General features: G+C 36.3%; 4 protein-coding genes across 11 annotated transcripts; 3 read left to right on the top strand and 1 right to left on the bottom strand.

Annotated features, from left to right (window-relative positions):
* Positions 1-924: 924 nt before the first annotated feature.
* Positions 925-3,223, top strand: LOC18009034 (2,3-bisphosphoglycerate-dependent phosphoglycerate mutase). Of its 2 annotated transcripts, none has more exons than XM_024150693.1 (9): positions 925-1,045; positions 1,133-1,224; positions 1,500-1,728; positions 1,844-2,067; positions 2,155-2,273; positions 2,371-2,527; positions 2,606-2,707; positions 2,805-2,924; positions 3,018-3,223. In XM_024150693.1, the coding sequence occupies exons 3-9, from the start codon at positions 1,512-1,514 to the stop codon at positions 3,054-3,056; spliced, it is 978 nt and encodes a 325-aa protein (XP_024006461.1). In that variant the 5' UTR covers positions 925-1,045; positions 1,133-1,224; positions 1,500-1,511; the 3' UTR covers positions 3,057-3,223. The 2 variants fall into 2 exon arrangements, with proteins under 2 accessions (XP_024006461.1, XP_006390029.1); XM_006389967.2 differs by having other exon boundaries at positions 965-1,045; positions 1,139-1,224.
* LOC18009212 (probable beta-D-xylosidase 7) lies at positions 3,147-6,766 on the bottom strand. Its single transcript, XM_006389968.2, has 5 exons — positions 6,323-6,766; positions 5,586-5,888; positions 4,876-5,045; positions 3,931-4,793; positions 3,147-3,842 (listed from the first exon to the last, which is right to left on the bottom strand). The coding sequence occupies exons 1-5, from the start codon at positions 6,719-6,721 to the stop codon at positions 3,262-3,264; spliced, it is 2,316 nt and encodes a 771-aa protein (XP_006390030.1). The 5' UTR covers positions 6,722-6,766; the 3' UTR covers positions 3,147-3,261.
* Positions 6,767-8,350: 1,584 nt separating this feature from the next.
* On the top strand, positions 8,351-11,997 carry LOC18009305 (uncharacterized WD repeat-containing protein C2A9.03). Of its 7 annotated transcripts, none has more exons than XM_006389966.2 (9): positions 8,351-8,522; positions 8,636-8,792; positions 8,899-9,072; positions 9,167-9,253; positions 10,560-10,694; positions 10,783-10,893; positions 10,991-11,082; positions 11,175-11,280; positions 11,373-11,997. In XM_006389966.2, exons 2-9 carry the CDS (start codon positions 8,646-8,648, stop codon positions 11,871-11,873), a joined length of 1,353 nt encoding a protein of 450 aa, XP_006390028.1. In that variant the 5' UTR covers positions 8,351-8,522; positions 8,636-8,645; the 3' UTR covers positions 11,874-11,997. The 7 variants fall into 7 exon arrangements, with proteins under 7 accessions (XP_006390028.1, XP_024006386.1, XP_024006377.1 ...); XM_024150618.1 differs by lacking the exon at positions 8,351-8,522 and adding an exon at positions 10,120-10,165; XM_024150609.1 differs by lacking the exon at positions 8,351-8,522 and adding an exon at positions 9,718-10,165.
* Positions 11,998-19,473: 7,476 nt separating this feature from the next.
* On the top strand, positions 19,474-21,373 carry LOC18009170 (ethylene-responsive transcription factor RAP2-4). The gene has a single exon (XM_006389964.2). It carries the CDS (start codon positions 20,034-20,036, stop codon positions 21,102-21,104), a length of 1,071 nt encoding a protein of 356 aa, XP_006390026.1. The 5' UTR covers positions 19,474-20,033; the 3' UTR covers positions 21,105-21,373.
* The last annotated feature ends 6,498 nt before the right edge of the window (positions 21,374-27,871 follow it).

Here is a 27,871-nt window from a genome sequence, read left to right as displayed (position 1 = left end):
AAAGTGGAATGAAATTTGAAAGGAGAGATTTGAATTTAACATTACACTAAAACACTCCATCTAAAATAAAAGATGGTGAAACTTTTTTTCCACTAATTCTTCTAAGAAAACTGAAGTTGCTAACGAGAGTTAATATATTTGTAATTAAATATCTCTTCAACTGTAACATCGAAAATACTGTGTGTGAAATCCCTTATATACACCGAGAACGGCCCTTCCCAGAAAGACAAGAGAATAAAAAATCGAATTCGGTCGCACCAAGTTCGGGCTACAATCTCAACTCTGAGATTATACTTTTGTTATCGAACAAAACTCTTAATGGACTTTTATGGGCTTGGATATATTCCGATGTAGAAGTAAAAAAACACCACCTACCGTTTTTTCTTTTTCTTAAACACTGTAGCGAAAAAGTTTAGGCAAAATCAAGCATACAACATTATCTCATGTTTGGTACCGTACTTTGGTATGTATAATGATCTAACAATATTTGTTGGAAACAATTAAGTGAATTTCAATTCACATTAACCAACCTCCACCAGCAAAATTCATCACCTAACTCAACACTCCATCCCATATGACCTTTTTTTTTTAACAAAGACAAAGCAAATTTAGGCATTCCCTTTTAGATTCCTAACACTGTTCGAATCAAAAATCAGAATACATAAATCAGTTATGTAAGCTGTATTGATTTGTGTAACTAATAATTAGGTTCTACTCGGTTCTTTTTTTTTTTGCGACAGTTCAACACTGTTTTTTGTTTGTTTGCATGTGTATGAGTTTGAATACAAAAATAAAAAATCACGAGACGAGAAGTGAAGAAACGGCCCAAAAGGCAGAAACCAGAACAGCATATTGCCAAATGTCAATCCCAGTTGGTCGCCGTCAGAAATGTTCCAAGTCGTAGAAAAAAACAGTCAAATAAACCCTAATTAATCAAATACCAACCAAAACGACGCTTTAATTTGTATTTATCTTTCTTCCGAAATCGATCGCTACAAACGCCACAACTTCAACAACCCTCGCGTCGTGTTGTCATTCACTTTTCGTATGTATTTCTTCACCACGTAACGAAAAGTTTTTCTTTTTTTTTGGGGTCAAAATCCTATATAAAGCGTTAATTTTTTGGTCTGAGGTTTAGGTGGGTATACTGAAATCGACGTGTAGTCGAGTAATACCATCTTTTGTTCTATTGCTTCTCCATCCTCGGTTTCGTCGTCATAACAGGTATGTTTCTGTAATTGACCTACATTTGATTTTCAATTTTTCCTCTTTAATCTCAGTTTGTTTCTTTCGATTTTTGGGTATACATATTCAATCGAATTTGTTGATGCTATAGTGTATGTTGTGGTTTGCGTTTTGTTTTTTTTTTCCCCTAGTTCATGATTTCTCTTCACTCAAGTATTGAATTTGAGATCTTCAGTTAAATCACCTAACTTTAGTATTCTTGGTTACTCTTAAAGTTTTAGACTTAAAACCCTGTTGTTTCTTATTACGCATAGGAATATCCGGAAATGGCTACGGTTGTGTCTCACCAAGCGATCGGGTCTATTGTCTCTCATAGACCTTCCGATTTCAAAGCTTCTCAGTTTCTCAAGGAGCCTTTGAATGTACCGATGAAATTCAGACATAAAGGATTCAAGATCAAAGCAACTGCATCTCAGATTCCCATTCTTGACACTGTCTTGTCTCCTTCCAACAACATCCCTCATGAATCCAAGAAAAAAACAAGTATGCTGCTTTCTTCTTGGTCCTCATCATGAGTGTGTGTATATTAAGAGAAAAGAGTGCTGAAGAAACATTAAATCAAGTTTTTGGTCTTTGTTTTCAACATATGTTTTTTCAGATGAAGCATCTCTTATATTGATTAGGCATGGAGAGTCGTTATGGAACGAGAAGAATCTGTTCACGGGTTGTGTTGATGTGCCATTGACAGAGAAAGGTGTGGCAGAAGCCATTGAAGCCGGGAAGAGAATTAGCAACATACCTGTAGATTTGATCTTCACATCATCTCTAATCCGTGCTCAAATGACCGCAATGCTTGCTATGACTCAGCATCGCTGCAAGAAGGTTACAACTAGATCGAAAAGATTATTGCTTCTTTTTTGTTTTTCTCAAAAAACTCCTCTTTTTTGACTTGTTGTGTGAATTCTCTAGGTTCCGATCATCTTGCACGATGAGAGCGAAAAGGCGCAAACTTGGAGTCATGTTTTCAGCGAAGAAACGAGAAAGCAATCTATCCCGGTTATAGCGGCTTGGCAGCTAAATGAGAGAATGTAAAACAACAAATGTGGCTTCCCTTGTGTCTCTTTTGTACGAAAGATCATAAGAACTCATATATCTAGTTTCTGGCCTTTATTTGTCTTGAGTTAGGTATGGAGAGCTACAGGGTTTAAACAAGAAAGAAACAGCGGAAAGATACGGAACACAGCAAGTTCACGAATGGCGCAGGAGTTACCACATTCCTCCTCCTAAAGGCGAGAGTTTGGAGATGTGCGCTGAGAGAGCTGTGGCTTATTTTGAAGACAATGTATGAATGAAAGACTCTTTTCTTACATTCGTAATCGTTTTTATGCAGCTCCTTAGAACGTTTTTAATACAAATGCAGATTCAACCAGAGCTCGCATTTGGAAACAACGTATTGATTGCTGCTCACGGGAACTCTTTGCGATCTATCATTATGTATCTTGACAAATTAACTTCTCAGGAGGTAACAGACCAATTTGGTTGCAGTCCAGATTCAGTCTTTTTTATCATTTGGTTTTGAGGATTTCCTAGGACGAAAGAGTTTGTTTTGCTTCTCTCAGGTTACAAGTCTAGAGCTATCTACTGGTTTACCGTTACTCTACATTTTCAAAGACAGAAAATTCATGAGACGAGGAAGCCCGGTTGGTCCTACAGAAGCCGGTGTCTATGCTTATACTAAGGTAAACCAAACCAAACCAAACTAATTGTTTATCTAGTATCTTTATCTCCAATTGTTTGTCTGAGTTTGCTGACATAATGCTTCTTCGTTTCAGAGATTGGCAAGTACAGACAGAAGCTTGACGAGACCCTGACCTAATGTGTTCCTGTAGCAAACTGAAAAATCAGTTCTTTTTTTTTGTTTTGTCTTTCACTCTCTGAGTCCCTATTTAGTGAGAAAAGAATCATCAAGAACAGTTTTAAAATATGTATTCGATACACAAATCTCGTTCATTACATGTCATTTTGAATCCCAAAAAGCCAATTCAAGAGAAAGTGTCTTTTGTATGTTTTCAGATTTCAGACATTAACCGTAAGAGGGAGCTCTGAATCTCCAACGGTTAAGAAATACTTTCCTTCTTCAACAACCATAACTCCAACGTCATTAGCCCTGCTTAGATGCTCGCATAGACCAATCTCAAACTCAATCTCCGCCTTCTCTCCTTTACTTAGCACAATGCTCTTAAACCCGACGAGCTGTTTCTCTGCGCGTTTCCCTTCTTCTCCTCCTCTCTCGTGCCTCGCAAACACCAGCACGGGATGTTTTCCCGCCATCTCCCCTCGATTCTCAACCACAACACTCACCTTAGTCTTGGCTATATTGCAACCTTCTCTCCCCATTTCTGAAACCAGAGCGTATCGAACAGACTCCGAGTTGGTTTGAGCTTTGGATTGGTTCAAATAGAGATTGCTTTGAGCCAGAGCCTTGAACAGGTAAGAGTAACTTGAGTAGCTGAGACCATGACCAAACTCAAACACTTTAGGGCCTTTATAAAATCTGTAAGTCCTTCCCGGATATCCAAATGACGACCGCATTCTCATGTCTGTCATCTTCACATTCACAAAGCTCTGAGGATACCAAGTCACAGGTAATCTCCCTCCTACACACACAAAAATCTTAACTTTAGAAGAAAGCAAAAATCAAAGCTTTTTCACTAATTGTTGGAAGAAGAGAAGAGAAGTGTTTACCGGGGTTGTGATCTCCGAATATGATCTCAGCAAGAGCAATCCCTCCGGCTTCTCCAGGATAACCAGCCCAAATAATGCTTCCGATTTTATCATTATTCGTTGCAAACGAGATATCGACAGGACCGCCACAAATCAGAACAAGAACAACTGGTTTCTTTGCAGCTTTCGCAACGGTCATTACAAGCTCCTGTTGCTTCCCGGGAAGGCTAAGGTCCACACGGTCCATATCTTCTTTCTCTTGAGTCTTGTCTAGTCCCATGATCAAGACCACACGATCAGCATTCCTCGCGATTGCAACCGCTTGATCAACCGCAGCGTTTGAGCAAGCCACGGAGTCGCATCCTTTGTGATAAACAGCGGTTTTGACGTAACCGCGCAAGGCCTCAAGAGGAGTCACGTTCTTGCAAGGCGGTCCAGCGTAGTTACCGAGAAGCGTTTCAGCGGCGTTAGCGTTTGGACCGATCACAGCTAACGACGGTACACTGCGTTTGGAGAAAGGAAGGAGCTTTAAAGTGTTTTTCAAGAGGACGATACCGTTGCGAGCTGCTTCGAGTGCTAACGCTTGATGAGCTGGAGAACAAACGTCGTTAGGACTGATGTTTCCGTAAGTAAGTTTGGTTGGATCGCCGTTAAAGAGACCGAGACGAATCCTAACGGAGAAGAGATTGGTTAGAGCTCTGTCAATGTCTGATTCCGACACTTTCTTCTGTTGGAGAGCTGATTTGGTGTGTTTTTGTAAGTAAGATCCGCAGTTTACGTCCATGCCGGCTTTGAGGACGTCAGCGACGGCGTCTTCAGGGGATTTAGCGTAGCCTTGAGCATCGTGGATGATTGAGACGGCATCACAATCGGAAGTGATGTATCTGAAAGAAGAAAAGAGACAATTTTTAAATTTTAATCATCAGCTAATTAAGTGGTAAAGAAGCAACAAGAAAGGAGACGAACCCTTGGAAATGCCAGAGACCACGAGCGGTACGAGTCAAGAGATTAGGGTCAGCACAAGAGGGAATGCCGTTGACTCGGTTATAAGCGCACATGATGCCACTGGCTCGACCTTCTTCTATGCATTTCTTGAACGGTGGTTGGTACGTTTCCGCCAGGTCAGCCAAGCTCACCTATTATTTTTTTTAAGTCAAAGAATTATGTTATTTAATAATCATAATTAACATGAGATTAAGAAGAAAAAAGACATACTATTTAACATATATTTTGTAAGACTGTTGTGATGTTTACTGTTATAATTATCCAAGCTAGAATTAATAAATTGTATAGAAATTTCAATATAATTTGTGAATAGTTGGAGATATAAAAGGATAGATTTTGAGTCGATTGTTACTGTACAACAGAACTTTATACTAATAAGTTTAATTTTAATGAGAGAATACTTTCTGAGCTTTATTTTATTTTCCTAATTTCAGACAAATTTTGACTCTATTCCAACCAGTCTCCACGTCAGAATTTCAACATGAAGATTTGTTAAATAATGATAATCTACGCACATATTTATGAAAAGACATGAAGATTAGCACATATTCATGACAAGACGTAAAGAGTGCAATCAAAGAATTAACTTAAAAAACTATAAAAACGGCATTATGTAAAAGATGAGTCAAAAGATGGTAACCGTTGAAAAGTGATTAGAGAAATTAATTTACCTGAGCATTGAAGACGTAGCGAGTGATACCTTTCCAACGGTCAAGATCATAAGCCGTGAAATGCTTGCAACAAGCGGAGGCTTGGAGGTGACCGGAGAGTTTTTTCCGACCGTCGAAAGAATCACCTTGTAGTCCTCTGACGTAAGCCACCGCGTAAGCTCCGGTAACCGTCGGATCCTCGCCGGGAGTCTCTTGGCCTCTTCCCCACCGTGGATCCCTAAATATGTTAATGTTTGGTGCCCAAAACGTCATGCCTTTCGCTTGTCCTGCGTTGTATACTCCTCTTGCTTCTTTTCCTATTACCTGAAACCTCAATTCAAAAACTTTCTTATTTTGTATACAAGAGAAATTGTCAAAAACACTACCAAAACAGGATTTAGTTCCAAAATTAACACAAAGAAAAACATACCACAGGTTTGACCTATTAGCAATTTACCTATTAACATGATTTATAAACTTTTACTAAAGTTGGTATATTTCAAGAACAAAAAGCTTGTGTTTAGTTTTTGAAAGAAAAAAAAAATGCGGAATTTAGTGGTATGTTTGGAAAAAAAAACATAATTAAAATGCGAGCGTTTTGGATATAATTCAAGTTTTCGATATTACTTAGAAATTCTGGATTCTTGTTAAATTTCACACACAATAAAACGTTTCTAAACTTAAACAATTATAAAACCGCAAGCCAGATTATTAAATTGAAAAAAAAAACAGTGTGAGAGAGAGAGAGAGAGAGGCACTTGAGCAATGCGGAACCATTGATAGGAATCGAAGGAAGCGGCGGTTAAGATGACTTGAGGAAAGCTAGTGGCCGCTTTAACCGTGCCGTTAAACCGGATTCCAGGACCGGCGCCGGCTACGCCGTGTAAAGCCTCTGACCACCACTCGTACGCCGGAACTCCAAGACGGGGAATCCCCGGAGCTGAATTCACCAGCTGAGAGATCTTCTCGGAAATGGTTAGCCTCGAGACGAGATCACGCGCTCGCCGGCTAATTGGGAGGTCAGTGCGGCAGAACTGGAAGAGTTTGGTGCTGGGATTCGAAGAGTCGCACGCGTGCGGCGGAGGAGATGGATCGACGCCGTGAAGGAAGAAGAAGAAGAAGAAAAGAATGAGAAGGAGAGGAACCAATTTAGCCATGGCTTCGAAATGCGGAAAAACAGATGAGAAAAACACTCAGAGACTGATGAGAGTGACAGAGTCTGCTTATTATTGTCTGAATCAATTGACGTAATTACCCTTATAATTCGCATCTCTGACCAACAAAAAAATATTAGTTGAGGGGTTTTTTTACTAAAAGCCCTATTTAGAAAGAAAACAAAAATAAAAACTTCTGTTATGGTTTTAAAGCCCAACAATGCTTTCTCAAATATATGAATGTGGATTCTTTTTTTTTTCTGGTCATTGATTTAGGCCATTTAGCATTTTTATAGTGCTAATGTTTTCTACAGACTATAGTCCATTAGGAGGCCTATTAAATCATTTTTGGTAAATCTTAAAACATTAAATTAGTAGAGTTAGAAGAATTGTCAAGGAATGTAAAAGATAAAACGCCCAACCAACCACAAGAAGTGGAAATGGATAACACAATATATTCTATCACATTAGCTTTGCCATTTCAAGCCATTTGTCCCGACGTGCTAATCACAATAAACCTAATTGTGATTATACTTATTAAATTTCTTCTGGTCACGTAATTAGGTTTGACTGGACAAAAATGTCGGTTTTCAAACAATTAATAAAAGCTTAAAATCTATGTAGATACTAGTATATTTTTCTGTCTCAGACTCTCAGCGAAGTATCTGGCGATAAGAGCTCTGTAGAAAATTATTTTCATCAAAAACTTTCAAATTCTACATTGTAAAAGCTAGTAAAATATTCACTGGTAGTCTTTTTTTTTTTGTCGTCACTGGTAGTGTAATAGGAAATATTTGTGTTCTCTTATTCTTCTGTGGTCTCTGATAAATCAAAGGCTAGCATCCACGTGGACGAACCTAGGCCCTTATTATCTGACACGTGACATGTATGGTTGACGAGTAAGGATTGTGTAAACGTATATGTTCTAGTGACGTCATAAGCTTGTAACCGGGTTAATGACTAAAATGCCGGTTGATTTGACGAATTTGCCATTCATAGTGATAGTGAGATGTCGGTAGAATCATATGTCCACGTTCCAAAGTGTGACACTAACAACAAACATATTTTATTACAATGTTTGAAATTTTCCTCTTGTTTCCTATTGTCGTTATTAATACTCCAGTCATCGAAATTTCTAATTTATTACAATGGTCTGCCGCTTCACTCATTTTTTTCCTAAGAAAATCCATTCGTTTTTTACGTGATTAAACATCCAAAAAATGAAACTTGCATTTACTAAGAAGATAGATAAATAGAAACAGAAAAAAAAAAAAGGAAACGCCAAAAAAATCAGCGCACACAAGAAACAAGAATGGGATATTTTGGTTAAGCCCAAAAAGAATAGATATTTTGTTTCCTTATTTGTCGCATATATTAAAGATTTATGTTATTTCGTAGAGAGTATTAACGTTGTCATTATATGACCAAGTAACGACTGTACCGGTTACACAAGTGGGTCCCAAAGACTACCGACCTGAACGTAAAATGCCCGCGGATTCCAACCCTTTTGAAATCCGCCAAGCTGTGTTTGAGTTTGACCGGCTCCAACCGGTCCCACGTGTAAATTTTAAGGGACCCACCAGAACCCTCTCAAAGCTGATTCCTCCACCGTTATAAGCAGAGGCCCTTTTAACTCCTTGACCTCCGTTTTCTCCCTTAACCACCACACAAGCTCATCTCTTCCGATCACAACATTTCATTTCCACAATCTTCTTTTAAGCCTGAAATTTAATCGCCTTAATCACGATCAAATATACGATCTCTTCGAATATCGTTTGTGTTGCTTCTTCTCAACTTTGAACAGGTTTGTTTCACTGTTTCCCCTCTTCTTCGTTCCTTTCACTGCTTCGATTTCTAATTATTCTAATGCTAGTGTTTACGATTTTTATTCACATGTTATCGATCGATTCTCACCAGGTTTTAAAAGATGGATATTTTCGACAACTCCGACCTCGAGTACCTCGTCGATGACTTTCACGGTGTGTATGATTTCGAAGACGATGAGCCTTCCTTTGGAGAGTTCGAGCACAGGAGTGGAACTGATTCGGATTTCATGGACTCTGATTTCGAGCTGGTATAGTAATAATAATATTCTTGTCTAATTTAGGAGGAGAGGAAATTATAACGGATGTGATGAAGTAAACAAACAAGAAAACCTCTGTTTATGTTTTATTTTGTAGAGTCAGAGCAAGACGAAGACTGACACGTCAGCGTTGGAAGCTAGGAACGGAAAAGACATCCAAGGGATTCCTTGGGAGAGGCTTAATTACAGCAGAGAAAATTACCGTGACAAGAGATTGCAACAGTATAAAAACTTCGAGAGCCTCTTTCGATCCAGGGAAGAGCTTGATAAGGTTTGTCACACACGAGCAAAACTTGTATACAAAATCGAAATTCTGTGTTTTCAGTGTGCATCTTTCTTAAGATTTCTGGTATTTTTGCTGACAGGAATGCTTGAAAGTAGAGAAAGGGAGAACTTTTTACGACTTCCAGTTCAACACGAGGCTTGTCAAGTCCACAATTGCACATTTTCAGGTAGAACATATTGCCCAACTACGTTATTTGCAAAGTCTGGAGTCATCTTGGTTCTTTCACTAATTATTTTTCATTTATAAATACACTGTGTAACTCAGCTCGTGTGTCTAATTAAAAATCGAGTCTTGAACTGCAAACAGTAGTATATACTTTGCCCTCTTATTCAATAGAATTAGTAAAATTAATGACTTGCTGCTACTATCAATCTCGCTTTAGTATTTCACGCCGAGTCTAAAAACCCCAACTTTTTTTTTTTGTGAGACCTGCCGCTGAATGAAATGGCAATTCAAATCATATTCTGAAGATGTATAACATGTTTTTCTTTTTATTGTTTATTTTCTTTGGTTTACTTATGTTTTGACCATAGAATCTTAATTGCCTTTTCCTGTTTTCTTATGTCCACTGTTCCCACCTCAGCTCTGCAGCTGGGGTGTTGATTCACACAAAGTCCTTTTCTTTTGCAGATAATCTTGACGGGTGCTTAATTTAACCTGCTCGTACCTAAATTCTCGAAAATTTTATAATTTAGGTTCGATTTGTTACTCGGGTACAATACTGTCAAGGTTCTAGCTAATTCAAAAGTTTGTCAAGATATAAAGCAGAGTTGAGAAATCTAACTAGTCCAGGCTACTTGTTAACAACTTCTTCATAGACTTTCATTCATATGCATAGAAAAATCATAGTCACCGACTGTTCCGTTATTTGCATTACCGTCTTTCAGTGTCTTGGTTAGATCATTACTCATAATCTTCAAACAGAGTAGTCAGAAAAGAAAAGAAAAAAGCAAGCATTTGATCAAGGTGTCACTACCTCACTGCATTTTGAGTAACAGTTACTATGTATATGCTTTAACCTTTCTTAAGCAGGTTTGGAGAGCAGCTGGCGCCATAAGGGGAAACATTTGTTAATATGGTATGATAGGAAATGTTTGGAGGACTCTCTGACTTTGTCACCATTCTTTCTTACAGGGAATCTTTTGGTTGAGCTTGCATATAACTGCTACTACATGACTTTGTCACCATTCTTTCTTCTGACTTTAGTCTTATTTTCTGGCACTGTTGATTCATACGTCTTGTGAACGACTTAACTCTAAAAAAATTGAGATATTTCAGATTTTGTAATTTGGCTTTACACCAACTTGTGTCATCCAATCATTTGATTACTGAAAGGGTCATTTTTTTTTCCTTCTTGCTTTGTGTTTTGTGTGAGAATCGACATGTTCTGTTTCTTCTTCTTTTTTTTTTTGGCTGTAAATGACTTACTGTGTCTTATGTGAATCCTTGTATTTTATGTTGCCATGTTTCAGTTGAGAAACTTGATATGGGCAACATCAAAACACGATGTGTATTTCATGAAGAACTACTCTCTCATGCATTGGTCATCTTTGCTCCAAAGGGGCAAAGAAGTACTTAACGTGGCAAAGCCCATTGTTTCAAAAATGGTGAGCAAGCAAATCCTTCTTATGTTACTTGTTCTTGAACCTCCTCGGAATTCAAGTAAACTAACATTGTGGTAACTCAAATCTGTAGAAGCAGCCTGGTTTGTTGTCACAGTCTCTATCAAGAGTTCGAATAAGCACAATGGCAGTTAAAAACGACTTGATAGTTGCCGGAGGGTTCCAAGGAGAGCTTATCTGTAAGGTATATAACATAACACACTTTTTGGCTTTTTCTACAATTTGTCTAATATATGTCAATTTAGGATTCTCACTCGCTGTGATCTTTTTGAATTCACCAGAAAATCAACGAACCTGGGATTGCTTTCTGCACAAAACTAACATCAGCCGAAAACGACATCACCAACTCGGTTGACATATACAACGCACCAAGGTAATTAAGACTAAACAGAACATACATCTGTTGCAAGCAAACAAACAAAAGCTCTTCTAAACTCAAATCCTTTCTTCCTTGAATCCATGTAGTGGATCGTTAAGGGTTATAACCGCAAACAATGACTGCACGGTCCGGATATTAGACGCTACAAACTTCTCTTCCATCAACAGTTTCGCCTTTGACTGGTCCGTAAATGTAAGCGAAATCACCATCTCTTGAGAATCATCCATTGTTATATATGCTCCTCGTTTCCAAAAAGTGTTCACCTTTTGATTATCTTTTGGTAGAACGTGTCGGCGAGTCCAGATGGTAAGTTGGTGGCGGTTCTTGGAGACAGTCCCGAGTGCATACTAGCCGATGCAGGATCTGGAAAAACCGTGGACGGACTCAAAGGCCATCTCGACTACTCGTTTTCATCAGCGTGGCATCCAAACGGTCAGATCTTAGCCACGGGGAACCAAGACACGACCTGCAGGCTTTGGGACGTGAGGAACTTGTCTCGGTCACTGAAAGTGTTGAAAGGAAACATGGGAGCTATAAGAGCCTTGAGGTTCACGTCTGATGGACGGTTCTTAGCCATGGCTGAGCCTGCAGACTTTGTACACGTGTTTGACACAGAGGCAGGTTATACTCAGTGTCAAGAGATTGATTTGTTTGGAGAGATAGCGGGAATCTCGTTTAGCCCTGACACGGAGGCACTGTTCGTTGGAGTGGCTGATCGTACCTATGGCAGCTTGTTGGAGTTTAGCAGGAAGCGTAACCACTTGTATTTGGATTCCATTTTCTGAATTTTCGCTCTAATGAATCGGTTTAGAAGCCAAACAGGATTTTAATCATCTGTATCTTTGAAGTCTCTATGTGTAAGTTGATAAATAAATTATACCATAGAAAGGTTGAGAAATTCTGGTTTAATCCATTCCGGTTTCCTTTTTTTTTTTTTTGGTTACGGTTTTGTTGGTGAAATAGATTGGGTTTCTGGGCCTATGATGTTGGGCTTTCGTACAATTAGCCCACTGAAATAATGCGATTGATCACTGAGGAGAGTTAAATTGTAAGGAATTTAGATCATCATCGGAAACCAAGTTAAACAAACAAACAAAAAGTTGATCTAAGACTAAAACTGAAAGTGGTTACTTAAGACATAAAAGATTGTTAGGTGATCTGATAGTGGAATAATTCGATTGATCACTTTCGTCTGTATTGAGACCGAGGAGAGGTTAAATTGTAAGAATATTAGTTAGGGGGATTTAATGTGTTTGTGTGTAAGAATTTTAGAGCATCATCGGAAACCAATTTGAACAAACAAACAAAACAAAAAAGTTGATCTAAAACTGAAAGTGGTTGGTTAGAGACATAAAGATTTGTTAGATGATCTGATGGTGGAGATTGTTTTCTTCAGATTAGAAAATTAAGGATGTGTCATGTGTGTGTGAGCCACTGAATCAAATGTTAAAGCTTTACGAAACATTCCTTCTAAAATTTATATTACTGGATTCTATTTCTTCGATAACTTTTTTCTTTTTCTTTCACAAATCACAAGCGTCACATATTAAAAGTAGTACTTGTAATTTATAAGGAATTTTCTGCCAATAATGCTCACGAACAACTCTGAGATATTTTAGTTTTTACCGAATATATAGTGGTGTTACAATTCAAATTGGCTAAGTATGTCTATTTGAAACAACAATGTAATAGATTCCAAAAATTCAGTACTCATTTTGGATCTCCAGTTAAAAAAAACAAAACTTGTACTAATAGTTACGAGTATTAAAAAAAGAAGAAAAAAGAGGGAATTGGACCATATGTCACGAAATTCACAATATCACGCGAAAACGATAAAACCAAGGAAGGAAAAAAGGTATTGAACAAAATCTGAGGGCGACAATTCACCTAAAGTTCACATGTGCCATTCATCTTCCTCATTAAAACGACATCCAACTGCTCTGAAAACGACGACACCCTCATTTTTGCTAAATCTTTCATTCAGTCAAAACTTAATTTTCTTTCTTTTCTTTTCTATTTGTATCCGGAAATAATCATAATTTCTTAATGACTACTAAAAACTTTAACCATATCATCAAAAATAAAGTTGACTTATATTTAATTGAGGTTGTTAATAGGAACCGATCAAATTTTCAAAATTTGATGGATATATTGTTTTATCTGAAGAAAATACAAAAAGATATTTCAAAGCGAGTGAGAGAGGAAGAGGCAGACATAAGTGGAGTGAGGTTGGTTACAGTTCACGGTGACCACACAGCTAGCTAGATGACAGTTCAATATGGGCCATCGATCTCGAACACGTGGCGAGAATGTAACGGTTCGTTGGTTTTCAAAAGTCTCAAAACGGCAGTGTGTGACGGAAACCGCGTGAAAAAAAAAAGGAACTTTTCAAAAATAGAAAAACTTTTCATCGTAACGATGAGATGGACACGCGCAATCCATGCCATTTATCCTATTGGATACCATTTCCCTTTATCCCTTTTCTTTCTTCTTCTTTTATTTGAATTAATTATGTGTATTAGAAAAATTCGAGGTCGATGATCTTTTTTAGCTATTCCGTGTATTACGTGATAGATTTTTTTCTTTTTAAGGGATAATTAACTAATTAAGCACAAACATATCATATTTATTGCATTTATAATGTTTTTCAGAAGCGATGCCAGACAACTAGTGCCTTTAAAAACACTTTTATTATGGGTCCTATTGCTAATCTATAATGGTATGGCGTTTTAGCGTTTAGAAAAAGTGATAAACAGTTATAAATAGTTGAAGTTACAGGAAATAGCTTCTGAGTTTTGTTGGTATCAAGTATATAAATTATGTTCTAAAATCGAATAAACCAAAAATTAAAAGTATTCAAATTGAACTTTAGATATGGATTTAATATGGTAGTTATTTCTTTTAAACCAAACAAACAAAACAAAGAGTACGAAATTACCAATCAAACTTTATTTAGTATACTAAAAGATATTTGAGTAACATATGTTTCATAAAAAGAGAGAATAATCTGGATTCGAATTTTAAATTTTCTTATCATAAAAATATAAAATAGTAAATAAATCATGACGTATCCTGAGTATTTCAAGAGTAAAAAATGCTTATTCATTTTATATAAATGTCAAATAGCGCCTCCTCGATTATGGGTTTTGCATATTGGTGACCATTAATTAGCACCCCGAGATGTTACGTTGAAACTTTTAGTATTGGGTTTACTGTTGAGGTAAATCTGAAGGTGAACTTGTGAAAATTATATTCAAGGAATGGTATATCCTCCAATTTTCCAAGTAACAGCTTTTTCGTTAATCTTATGAGGAGTCCAGTTATTTGTATTCTGAATAAAAGCCATTGAAAATAATAAAATTAAAACAATCAAAATGTTAGAGCTATATATTGATAAAATTTGAAAGTGCATAGTCGGATTTAAATGAACTACAAATCTGTAGATTAGATGGACATATGCCGTCAAAATAAAGGATGGATTTTGTGGCTTAATTAAGACGCTGTCAATTTTAATTCTCATAAACAGCTAATTAGAGGATGCACTATGCAGTTGACAATTTCATTTCCTCATGGCATGCTCCGCTAATTATTCCTCATGGCACTCGTATTGTCCCATGTGAAATTTCGTATACAACAAAAAAAAAACAAATACTTGTGTACAAAAGCCATTTCCAGCTCTTTTTGTGAGTTTTTCTACCGGAATCTTGCTCTTCTTTTTTTTTAAAAAAATCTTGCTCTTTCAGTATACGAAAAGTCGTGTATATTCAACCCCAACAAGAAACGTGATTTTCCATATTCATATATATATGGTCTAGCTAATTTGACTTTAATTTAGTTATAGGTTTTTAATTATTTTGAAAGTCATCGATTGTTATGGACACGTTACTATCATTTTTCAAAATTATCAATTATTTTTGAACCATTACTGTTAAGGTTTTTGTTATTGATTAACATGTGAGTAGGCTACATATTTTTAATACAATTTCTAAAACCTAATTTAATACTAACTAGGTAACTAGACTCAATTGCCTTAGCATAAACTATTTTCTTAAGCAGCCTTCAAAATAGCTTCCGTTTTTTTTTTTTGTAATGCGGGTTGCTTAACATTTTATGCTTAATATTAGTATTTAGGAATCTAAGCTGTATACAAAACATAAATTTTGTTTTTTTTTTCTTTAGCGCGCAGATCCGCCGCAATTTTAGTCAGAACTCGAAGCTTCTTCCGCCGTCGCCGCAAACGACTTAGGTGTTCAATATGGTCACGTGCTTCCCACATGCCTCCCCTACCTCGCCTCGCGTATTCCATGCTCCTCTGCTGAATGCTCGCTGTCTCGTTATATTTTTTTTGTTTGACATCTGACTGTTTTCGTTATGTATACAACAAACAAAATAACTTTTGGAAATATAATCTTGTTTATATATCCAAGACGCCACTAGCTTCTTCTTCTTTTTTGACGTCAAGACGCCACTAGCTAGTTTCTCATTTTTAAATACAAGTGGTAGAAATAAGGGATGAACAAAATTTCAAAGAGAACTATCACATTTTCTCGATTCTATTTTATATTTATTATCTAGAGTCTTATTTGTTCTTCATGGTAATTTCTTTGTTTTTTCCATTAATAATTTACTAATAACATAGAAATAAGTAAAACTCGTTGACTAAAAGGGGAGGTAAAACTCAGGTATTTAGCAAATAAATGATATGTGCATGCTTTTTTCAAAAGATCATTTATTAAGATACAGTGAAGTGTTATATACTCTCTTTGTTTTATAAATAGTGTCAACATTTTTCACACTTATTAAGAAAACTATTAAAAATATTACTTTGCCCTTTATTAATGCATTAAATAATTATTTTTTCTCTAATTAATACATTAAATCAAAAGTATAAAACGACACTCTTTATAAAACAAAAATAAAACCTTAAAACGACACTCTTCGTAAAACGGAGGGAATATTAATAAGTAGCATGTTTGTATTATGAGAAAAAAACGGTTTGTATTATGCCTTGTCTCCATGATAATTGATGTTGCGTTTTTGTCTCAATATTTCTAACCACACCCGTGCAGGTTATCGAATTTGAACTCGATTTTTTCTGCATAGATATATTCAGAAACTTAACCATGGACATTGCACGAGCTAATCGGAATCTTTTTTTTTTTTGTGGTCGGGCATTTGAATTAAAGTTAGACCTTTGATAATAGCGATAAATTTGAGTTATCTGGAAAATGCGGCTCGGAATAAAATACACCACCAGATAAGATGGCGAAAGGTTCGGACTTGAGCTTAAAAAATGGAGGAATTTAAAAATGTTGATAAAATATGGTAATGATAATGGTGGAGTTCTCCGCCAATCCATTTCTAACCCTCTAGAGACTTCTTATTATTTTTGTAACAATTTATCGCCACTAAAGTCTAAGCTACCCATTATAATTATCATGATCATTACTTGCGACTAAACAACAATTTTATATATTAAACAGTGATGTAAATCTATGTCACTATCGGCGTCTTAGAATATTTTTCTTAATTCCAACTATTATTTCTTACATGGCGTCGATATTCGAATTTTGAACCATATTCGTTTGTAGTCTATTTCTTAAATAATCAAATAGTTAAAAAAAAAATTTATCAAATAGTTGATTCCGAGCCAAGATTAATTTTTGTTCCTAAACAATGTCTCTCTTTGTCTCCACTAACAAGAACGTAATAAAATACAGAGGGGTGAGGAGGAATTAGGTGACCCATTAATAAGAATATCACAGCTGTTTTGGAAGCAGACCTGTGCCGTCACTCACCATCTTATTCTTATCTCTTCCTTATCATTATTACCAGAATTTTTGTAATTATAAAATCACCACTACTATCTCTTATATTCACATAATGATTATATATATAACGTTGATAAAGTTGCATATATATATCTACCGTTGTTAGAGCAAATTTTTATACATAATTACCACGTTTAGATCTAAAACCAAAACATGTTCTATGCTTTCGTTTTAAATGCCACTCGATTTTGAATACTAATCAAGCATTTAATTGGCACATAATTAATTCATAATGAAAATTTGTTATCAAGATCTTATTTTTTGTGTTTGTTTGTTTCAAGCTTCTATATTCAAGGTACATCAAGTTTGACATCTACGTACCTTTAGCTAAAGCTGGGCAAAATATCTATTAGATTTGCTTTGATCCGTTATTCGTTTTGATTTGATCCGAAAAATCTGTATATTATTTTACAGAGCAAAACAAATACTAAAATTGAATATCCGTTAAAAACGAAGCAAATCACAAATATTAAAATAAATTCAGACGGATATCTGCTCCGTTCCGGTTTAAATATATATGTATATATATAGATAATAATTCATATAAACTGTATAATTATTATATATAGATGTAATTTTTTTGAACTATTGTTAATACATTTTATTATTATAGATATTAAATTTTATTATTATAGATATATACTTTTTAAAAAATATATTGTTATTTTTTACTAAATTTTGAATTTTTTTATTTTTATTTTAAATATATTATTATTAAAATATTTTTTAAAGAGCGGATCAGATATCCGGCAAATATTTGGATTTTTGCCGGATATTCAAAAAGTAGATATCCAAATAATTACAAAGTGGATACGAATCAGAAAAGTGATGATCTGGACGGAGCGGAACGGATAACGGATATCCTCAATATCTAGGATATCCGCTCCGCTTTCACCGCTACCTTTAGCAATCATCTAAGGATCAAAATCGTATAGGTAAACAATACCAAAATATAATACCATGGCATATTAGAGAAACAAAAATAAACAAATAAACGAGTCGTTTAAACTTCGGTATATATGTAATGTGATATGTATATCTTCCTAATTATATCTTATGAAATTTAGTCAACGACACAAACCAATTATTACTTTTAAATTAAAATAGTACAGCAAAACATATTGAAGTCCATATAACACCAGATAATATTGGAAAATAATATCATCACAAAAATTTACTTACAAAAAAAAAAATCATTGTGAAAAAATAGAATATATGTGAAATATGTGTTGATCTAAAGTTAGATACATTTTAAATAGTAGTCTTAATATTTATATTTAAGATTCCTTTTTTTTCTTCGCTGGACAATTAAGTTTTGTTCCTTTTTGTTATAATAGCTGAAAAATATTTAAAATAAATACAAAAAATAATCAAATGTTGCATTTCTGGAATATTTTTCAACTCTTCTTTCAAAAAAAAAAAAAAATTTCAACTCATCATGTTTTAAGAGCGCTGTAAATCTAAATAATTTAATATGTAAAATATCAGAATTCTGTTACGAGGGGTCTGTAAATCTAAATATATGAAAAAGACAACGACTTTTATAGTTTTATACTTTTATTAATTCAATCTTTGTAATGGAGCGACCCAAAATATTGTAGCTGTCCTGCTTATGGTAATAATCTTTTTTATGTTTACTTATATTTTGTCCAATATAATTATGTTAAACTAACAAGCAAGTCGACAAAAAAAAAAAACTAACAAGCAAGCAATTGAGCAGTGTGAACACAAGCAGAGAAAACGGTCAACAAAATCAGCTGTGACTATTGACTCCACAAATCACGAATGATATGGGGACACGTGTATTGAACTTACGACACCTGACAGTTACTTCTCTGTATGTATCACACGCGTCGTTTACTCATTAGCCGGATGTCATTTCTCTACCGTCTCGCTGGTTAGTGAACAACTGTTTTACCTCGCTCAGGTAGTCAGATTATAAAAATTTATTTAACAGAATTCAGAAATATGATTGATCTAAATTTTCCCCTTTTCTGATTTTATTAAATCGAAATAAATAACTTAAACTAGTAAAAATTAGAAATGTTCAGTTGTTTGTAAAAGATAAGAAGTATCACGATTCACGTTGGTCTTTTTTTTTTTTTTTTTTTTTGCTAAAATCTAGCGTTCGTTTCAAGATTTTTTATTTCTTTTCTAAAATCTGGCGTTAAATTTTACTGTGCCTGACAGTATTATTTACTACTCATGTGGATCTATCGCGTGAACATGAAAAGAATACTCTTTTAAAAAAAAAATCAATCGTGAACATGTATAAGTGTACAATATCAAAATTTGATATACATCTATGAATTATGAATAAACATTCCATTAATAGAAAGTAGAGATAACTTTAACGACAAGTTTTCGGTGGACTAATTTAAATTCAAGTTACTCACTTAATTTCTCGAAGTGAAAAAAGTTGCTTAATAAATGGAAAATATCGTAGTAAGAAGAAACGCAAAATACGAAAATAATATGAATAAAAAATGGAAAACAGTGTGAGGAGACAACTCCCACTATATAAACGGGAGCCAAGCTGCTGAGGTTAGAGCATCGGTGAGGTGAGAGTAAATTCACTACAAAATAAAAACTGAGTGTCCTCCCAAATTAAAAAAAAATTTGTTATATTATAATTGCAATTGTTTCTCTGATTTGATATTGAATTTTCGATTTTCTCTTTGCAACCCCCACCAAATCTGTTTTCCCACGCTCTTCGATCCCTTTCTGTTAAACATCTGTCTTTCAAAAAAGAAGAAAAACATAAATCGGTTTCTGGGTTTGGTTTATGTTTGAATGGTTTTGATTGCATATTCATACAGAAATTCAAGCTTATGAAACTGTATTTTTTCGCTTTGTTTTTAGTTGAAAGTAAGGTATTTTCAGAACGAGATATTTTTTCATAACTTCTTCTGAATTTATCTTCTTTTTTTTCATAGATTTAGTCGAGGGTAATTTTTTGTTCCCTCCTTTTGGATCTACACAAAGGTTGCCTATTTCAAACCTTTTTGATCCACTTTTTTTTCTTGAATTTTCTCGGAAAACCCTGTTCTTTACTTTTGATAAGAATCAGGTGAATTTTTCGGATTCAAATTTCTTTTTCTTTCTTATTTTGTGATGGAAGCTGCTATGAATTTGTACAGTAGCAGAACAGTTCAACAATCAAATTCCTTTGGTGGTGGTGAACTCATGGAAGCGCTTGTACCTTATATCAAAAGCGTTTCCGAATCTTCTTCTTCTTCTTCGGCGTCTGCGTTTCTTCATCCCGCAGCGTCTGCGTTTTCTCTTCCTCCTCCTCCTCTCTCTACCTTCCCCGGATATTACCCGGATGTTGACTGTTCGACGTTCACGACCCAGCCGTTTTCATACGGGTCGGATCTCCAGCAAACCGGGTCATTAATCGGGCTAAATAACCTATCTTCTTCCCAAATTCACCAGATCCAGTCTCAGATCCAGAAGAACCATGCTCTTCCTCTTCCTCCCACGCACCACCATTCTCAGATCAACTCTTTCTCGAATCTTCTCAGCCCAAAGCCGTTACTGATGAAGCAATCTGGAGTCGCCGGATCTTGCTTCGCATACGGATCAGGTGTTTCTCCGCCGAAGCCGACGAAGTTATACAGAGGTGTCAGGCAGCGTCACTGGGGAAAATGGGTGGCTGAGATCCGTTTGCCGAGGAACCGAACTCGTCTCTGGCTCGGGACCTTTGACACGGCGGAGGAAGCAGCGTTGGCCTACGATAAGGCGGCGTATAAGCTGCGCGGCGATTTCGCCCGGCTTAACTTCCCTAACCTACGTCACAACGGATCCCACATCGGAGGCGAATTCGGCGAGTACAAACCTCTTCACTCCACAGTCGACGCTAAGCTCGAAGCTATTTGTCAGAGCATGGCGGAGACTCAGAAACAGGACAAATCGACGAAGCCATCGAAGAAACGTGCCTCGACGGTGACGCAGAAGAAAACAGAGACGGTTTCGCCGGCAGATCAACCGGAGAAAGTCAAGACGGAGGAGAATTCGAATTCGATCGCTGGATCTCCACCGTTCGTTGAGTCCGCCGGGTCATCGCCGTTGTCGGATCTGACCTTCGCTGACACGGAGGAGCCGCCGCAGTGGAACGAGACCTTCTCGTTGGAGAAGTATCCGTCGTATGAGATCGATTGGGATTCGATTCTGTCTTCTTCTTGATCCGATTAAGGGTAAAATAGGGAATTTAGAAGCCGCCTGCAATGGAGTTTTTGGAAATTGCAGCGAGTGGCTACTAGAGTATTTAATTATATTATGATTAGTGGGTAAATTTCGTATGTTAATATTCTGTTTGTATAATCAATCTCTGTGTCGGTCCAGCTTGCGGTTTTTTGTCATGCTCGACCATGCCACAGATTTTCAGTTTATGTAATTTCTTTTCTTCTTATGTATTATTATCATCTTAATGAAGTCGTCCCTTTGTTGTTGTTTATTGCATTTTTATCTATTTGGCTATTTGACGAATTAATATTTTACGTCGTATTGAAGCACTTATTGAGTCTCGTTTTCTTGTTGTTAAGCAAGGCACCGTGTATAATCAAAAAGCAATAATGCATTTTTGAAATACCTGATTTGGTCCGGTTTGTCATGGATTTAAATAATCGTAAATTTGATCATTTTAGCCAGCATAGAATATCTAACCCTAATTGTATAAAATAATTCCTAGTAGTAACGTGTGTTTACAAGTAACTATTTGATTGAAGACAAAGTTATATCTCATGCATGATCCGTCAGAGTAACCCTAAAACCCGGTTGATATTGACTTGGTAGTTACTCATTCGAATATGGACCGACGATAATTATCACTTGTAATGGATCTTTGTAAACATACGTATTAATCATACACTACAAGAAAGAGGGGCTTTTCCGTCGAATTATTTACGACGATTTGTAGTCGTCGTAAATTTACGACGACATTACGTCGTATTTACGACGATAAAAAATTTCGTCGTAAATTCGACGTAAAAAATAACCCTAGTAAAATCGTCGTAATGTTACGACGATATTACGACGAATAAAGAACGAATTTTATTTCGTCGTAATCTTGTCGTAATATTTACATCGATAATACGACGAATTGTCCTCTATCTTGTAGTTGACGTAAAATCGATGTAAATTTGATGTAAATATGCAATGGTAATATGTTGGTAACCAAACAAAAAATTCTATATATACCCTTTCTTCTCTCATTATTCCATCAACCAAAAAAACATATAAAGACACAAATTTTTTGAGTCTTTGAATGTTTAAGTAAAATTTTTAGTAGTTGAAATTTCTATCAAATTTCAGAAACAAAAAGTCAAATATTTGTTTTTGAAATGTCTATATACGATCTACGAAAGTGGATGTATACGCCCAAAAATGGTGATGGGTCGTTGACTGAAGACTTCAAAAACGGATTGGAAATATTCATGTACCAAGCCGGCCTTCTGGAAACTGTAATTGAAAGCGGCAAAATGTATTGTCCTTGTGTGAAATGCAAAAATAGGAAACATATTCTTATTGACACTGTCTGGCAGCATTAATTGAATAGAGGGTTCATGCCCCCAATACTTTATTTGGTATCAGCATGGAGAGGGATATGGTCAAAGTAGTGGTCAGATGGCTGCACGGAGTAGTAGTAATCATCAAGAACATGTGGATTTTGAAGCGTCCAATGATTATCAAAGTAGTCAAGTTCAGGGTGAAGATCATGATAGGATGCATGAAATGATTACTGATGCATTTCATGAAACACATGCTGATACTGTTGAGGAGCCCAATGCAGATGCGAAACGCTTTTATGATATGTTAAACGCAGCAAAACAGCCTCTGTACGAGGGATGTAGGGAAGGTTTATCAAAATTATCATTGGCAGCTCGGATGATGACAATAAAAACTGATCATAATCTATCTGAAGTTTGCATGAACGATTGGGCAGATCTTATTAAAGAGTATTTGCCAGATGATAATTTGGCTGCTGAAACGTATTATGAAATTCAGAAGCTGGTTTTTAGTCTTGGATAGCCTTCTGAGATGATTGATGTTTGTGTTGATAATTGTATGCTTTTTTGGAGAGATGATGAGAAGCTTGAAGAATGTCGTTTCTGCCAAAAGCCAAGATATAGACCGCAAATTGCTGGTCGTAAGAAGATTCCTTACCAACGAATGTGGTATCTTCCTATCACTGATAGGTTAAAAAGACTATATCAATCCGAACGGACAGCTGCGTCGATGAGATGGCATGCGGAACATTCACAAACAGATGGCAAAATGACTCACCCGTCTGACGGGAAATCTTGGAAACATTTTAACACCGGGCAACTACAAACTATGGAGTTTGTGTACGAGGTGAAGTAGACTTTTATGGGATCATCAAAGAGATAATTGAAGTGGAATACCCCGGATTAGTCAGAATGAAAACTGTTCTATTCAAATGTGATTGGTTTGATCCTACGGTAGGTCGTGGAGTGCGAATTAACAAATTCGGAGTGGTAGATGTAAACGCATCTCGGCGATACAATAAGTTCGAGCCTTTTATACTTGCATCTCAAGCAGAACAAGTCACCTTTGTTCCATATCCTCGAGTTCGGAATACGGGAATTTCATGGCTGGCGGTTGTCAAAGTTGCTCCAAGGGGTATAATTGATGGTGTAGATCTCCCGCCAATGCAACAAGATGATTGTGTCGACATTACAGCACCTGATGTTGAAGAAAATGTTCTTTTAATTGATCCACGTAATCGACAAGTTGAAGATCTACATGGGGACGAAACTGAAGAAGGTGCTGACGAATTTCAAACAAGCAGTGATGATGATGACAATGATGATGAGGACACCGAGGAAAATGTTGATGAAGACTAATTAAATATGTTGACATTTAATTGCATGCTTTGAACGTTTCAATGTAACATTAATTAAAGCCAATTAATGAAAACTAATTAAATGTTGATGAAAATTTGTTAAAGTGTTGACTTGGACATATGTTGACTTTTACGACGAATTTACGACGATTTTTTGGAATTCGTCGTAAATTCGTCGTAAAACGCAAACCCTAAACCCTATAGGGTTTAGCTTTCCCAACTTACAGAATGGTTTTTGGGTTTATTTTCCTAAGTAAACTGATGTATTATATAAGGGTCTGTAGTATAAGGTTCAGGAACTTGTAAAAATGTGGTTTTATTACAACGAATTTACGACGAATGGGTGTTATCGTCGTAAATCCGTCGTAAAATACTATCGAGATTACGACGAAATGTAACCACAAAATATTATAATCTATCTTTTCTGGGGTTTAGGGGGGATTTTGATGAAGAGAATGAAATGTCTTACCATCTCATAAGGTAAAACAACTTTCTAAACAAAAAAAAAAAATTCAAAATTTGACATATATGTGTTTATCAAATAATCTTAAGGTGTTATATACATTTACACAAGATGTATGGATTTATCTTACATCTTACTAAATTCTTCATTAAGTTATGTAAACATGCTAGAAAGTTATACACACCACATTTATCATGAATAGACATGCTTGTATGTCCTTATGGATGTTTCAATTTTTGAATTTCATCAGTTTTGGTATAATTCGTCGTAAATTCGTCGTAATATTACGACGAATTTACGACGATTTGTGGATACACAGCCGTCTTAATTTTTATGATTTATACGATTTAAGGTAATTATTTTTTTTAATTATTTTGACGCAAAAAAAGGTAATTATTTTTTTTAATTAGTTTAAATTATTTTATTATTAAATAGTTTAGAAATTCAAACGGTTTAGGTCGGGAATTAGTTTAGGCTCGGAATTTGTTAGATTTAGGATCAGAAATTCTTAGATTTAGGATCGTAATTAAAAATTAATTGTAATTAACTTGAAAAATAAAATTTTATCGGTTTTGCAGACGATGACTCGACGGAGGACGCATTACATCAATTTCATGGCGGACGGACACTCTTCCCGAGCGTCTGCCTCGGGAAACACCGGGACCGATGTCCCTTCATCTTCCGGAGCCTTCCAGGTTCCGAATACCGCGGAGCCGTCTCCACCACCGCCTCCACCATCGCCTCCACCACCACTTCCACCGCCGGCTGCCGAACCGGTACCCGCCCCTCCTCATCCGTATGAACAGTTTACGGTTGAGGATTTACTAGCCCTACCGGGACAGGGGGCTTTACGACGTCTGGTTCCCGGAAAAGCGGAACCAGGCTCTTATTGGTAAGTAAACTTTTTAGTTTTTTATATTTTTTTAAACAAATGTTTTAATTTACTTAAATATTAATGTAATAAGTTTTTTTTTTTGTTTCATAGGTTTAGTTTGGATAATTGTGTCGGTCGGAGCGTTTCCGACACAATTAAGAGTCATTTCGTGGAGCCACACTACAATTGGAGCAAGGTGTCGCAAGAGACGTTCGACACCTGGTACAAGTGCTTTGCGGTAATATTTTTTAAATATTATTTATATCATTTTAAATTGTATTAAAATTCAATTAATCTTACTTTTATATTATTTATCTAAATTTTTTGTTTTCTTTTGCAGCAACGGTGGAACTGGGACATCGGGATCAACGAGACGGTCCGCGAAGCTTTCCGGCTGAAGGCGCAGAAACGCCTAGTCAACACCGTTTCCGATTGGAAGCGGAAATGGGAGACCGACGGCGACGACGCAAAGCCGAGCTCCATGTCCACTACCTGTTGGAACGGGTTGAAGGCGTACTGGCTGGACCCGCATGCCCAAACCACCGCTGCTAAGTGTTCGGCCGTCCGAAACCGGGTCGATCCGGTGACTGGTGAGAAGTTAGTGACCCCGCACACTTCTGGCCAAATATCTTTTGCGGGAAGACGTCTCATGATAGTAAGTAATTATTATTTTAATTTAATTTTATTTATTGCTATAATTTATTAAATATTTTTCACTAATGTTTACTAATTCGTAGGCCGAGGAGAACGGAGGATAACTACCTCCAATGACGAAGCTCTTCGAGACCACTCACCGGAAGAGGGACGGGAGCTTTGTCGACGCTCGGTCCGAGGAGATCTACAATGCCGCTATGCAGCGGATCGCCGAGCGGGAGACCCAGGCCACACCTGACGGTACTATCCAAGTACCGTTGACCGTCGCTGAGCAAGACCAGATTTTCGAAGAGGTATGATCTATTTCAATTTTTTTAAAAATTTATTATATTTATTACTTAATAAATAATTAACGTTTTTATTTTCCATTTGTAGGTTGCTCCGAAGAAGAAGGGCCGAACCTTAGGGATGGGCTCTATTAGAGACTGTCCTGCCGCCTCGGCTTCCGGATTCCGCACGCAGGAGGATCCGAGTCAGCTTCGCCAGGAGCTTGCTACGGCCAATGCTGAGATCACCACTCTCAGGCATGAGCAAGTGGCCCAGAAGCAGGAGCTCACCGAGATGCACGGTCTCTTCGACATCATTGCGGAAGCGGTTCCGCAGTTGGCCACCGCAATCCGAGCAAGGCAACAGCGAGCACGAGGGGTCTTTGAGACCGGTGGTACTTCCGGTACTGGACCATTGGACCAGCAGACGCAGGGTCAGTCTTCGGCTCCGGTAGTGCAAACGGGAAACGACGGTCCAGCAGCGACGGGCGGCCAAGACGGAGAGCCTCCTCGTGACGTCGATCTGAACCTCGACGATTACGAAATCACATTGTAGATTAGGTTTTTTTGTAAAAAACAATTTGTATTAATTTTTTTTTTATTTTTAAATTATTTTTGAATTAAAATTGTTTTTTTTCTATTTTTAATTTTTTATTATTTTCAAAATTCATTAATTAAATTAAAATCGAATTAAATATTTAATTTATAAATCGACGTAAATTCGTCGTAAATTTACGTCGATTTAACGTCGAATATTTAACGACGAATTTACGTCGAATAAGTTTACGTCGAATTTACGTCGAAAATTTACGACGATTTAACATCGACAATTAAAAAATTAGTTTCCTTTAATTGAAATTGTTCGTCTCCTAATCATTGTTAAATCGATGTAATTTTACATTGATTTTACGTCGTTTTTATGTTAGAGTTCTTTCGTTGTACTTCCGTTGTACTTCCGTTGGAAATTTTACGTCGCATTTACGACGAATAGTTTCCGACGATTTTACGACGATTTTCCGGAGTTGGTAATTTTACGACGATTTTACGACGATTTTGGTTTTACGACGATCGTTTTACGACGAATTTTTTTTCGTCGTTAATTTACGTCGATTTTACGTCGATATATGCCGACGTAAAACCCAATCTTTCTTGTAGTGATATATTCATATTTGTCGGATTCATAGGAGTTCAAACGCATATTGTCATCTAATTAATATAAAAAGTCTTAATCTTTACAAAGATCCATTACAAGTGTTAAATATCGTCGGTCCATATTCGAATGAAAACATAACAAAACTGTTTAATAGCAAAATATTTTCAAGAATTAACACAATGAAGTAAGTATATCGATTTTCTTCATAATAAAATAGGTGGCGCAACGGTTTTGTTCCGCTAGTAGTTTTTTTCTTCTGTGTTTGGCCATTTGTTTATAAGTGGAGTTAAATTTACGAATGCTGTAATTCATTTACAATTTATCCCCCTAAACACGTTTCTTTATTCCATATCTCGTCGTTACAAAATTTTGAGATATGTCTAGCACGTTCTCGTATATATTTTCTTGACCGTTATAATTCACAAATGGTGGTGAAGGTTCGCGTGTTGGTAGATGTGGCCGGCCATGCCGCTTTTCAGCATCTTCAATCATTTATTCACTTATTCAAACTTATTACAAAGATTTTGGATTTTGCAATCAAAAGAATCAAGAAAGCCAGTTATTTGATGGCACTGTAGTGATGTAGAAAAAGACAAAGTCGGCAGAAAAATCTTCATCACACATTCAGAAAAGTAGATATGGATTTTCTCCAATGGCTGACTCGAAGAAATTAAAGG

Source organism: Eutrema salsugineum, unplaced genomic scaffold (genome assembly GCF_000478725.1).
Source record: "Eutrema salsugineum unplaced genomic scaffold, Eutsalg1_0 scaffold_9, whole genome shotgun sequence".
Classification (NCBI taxonomy): Eukaryota; Viridiplantae; Streptophyta; class Magnoliopsida; order Brassicales; family Brassicaceae; genus Eutrema; species Eutrema salsugineum.
Note: the sequence above shows the minus strand (reverse complement) of the source record. Positions and strands in the feature narration are given on the sequence as shown.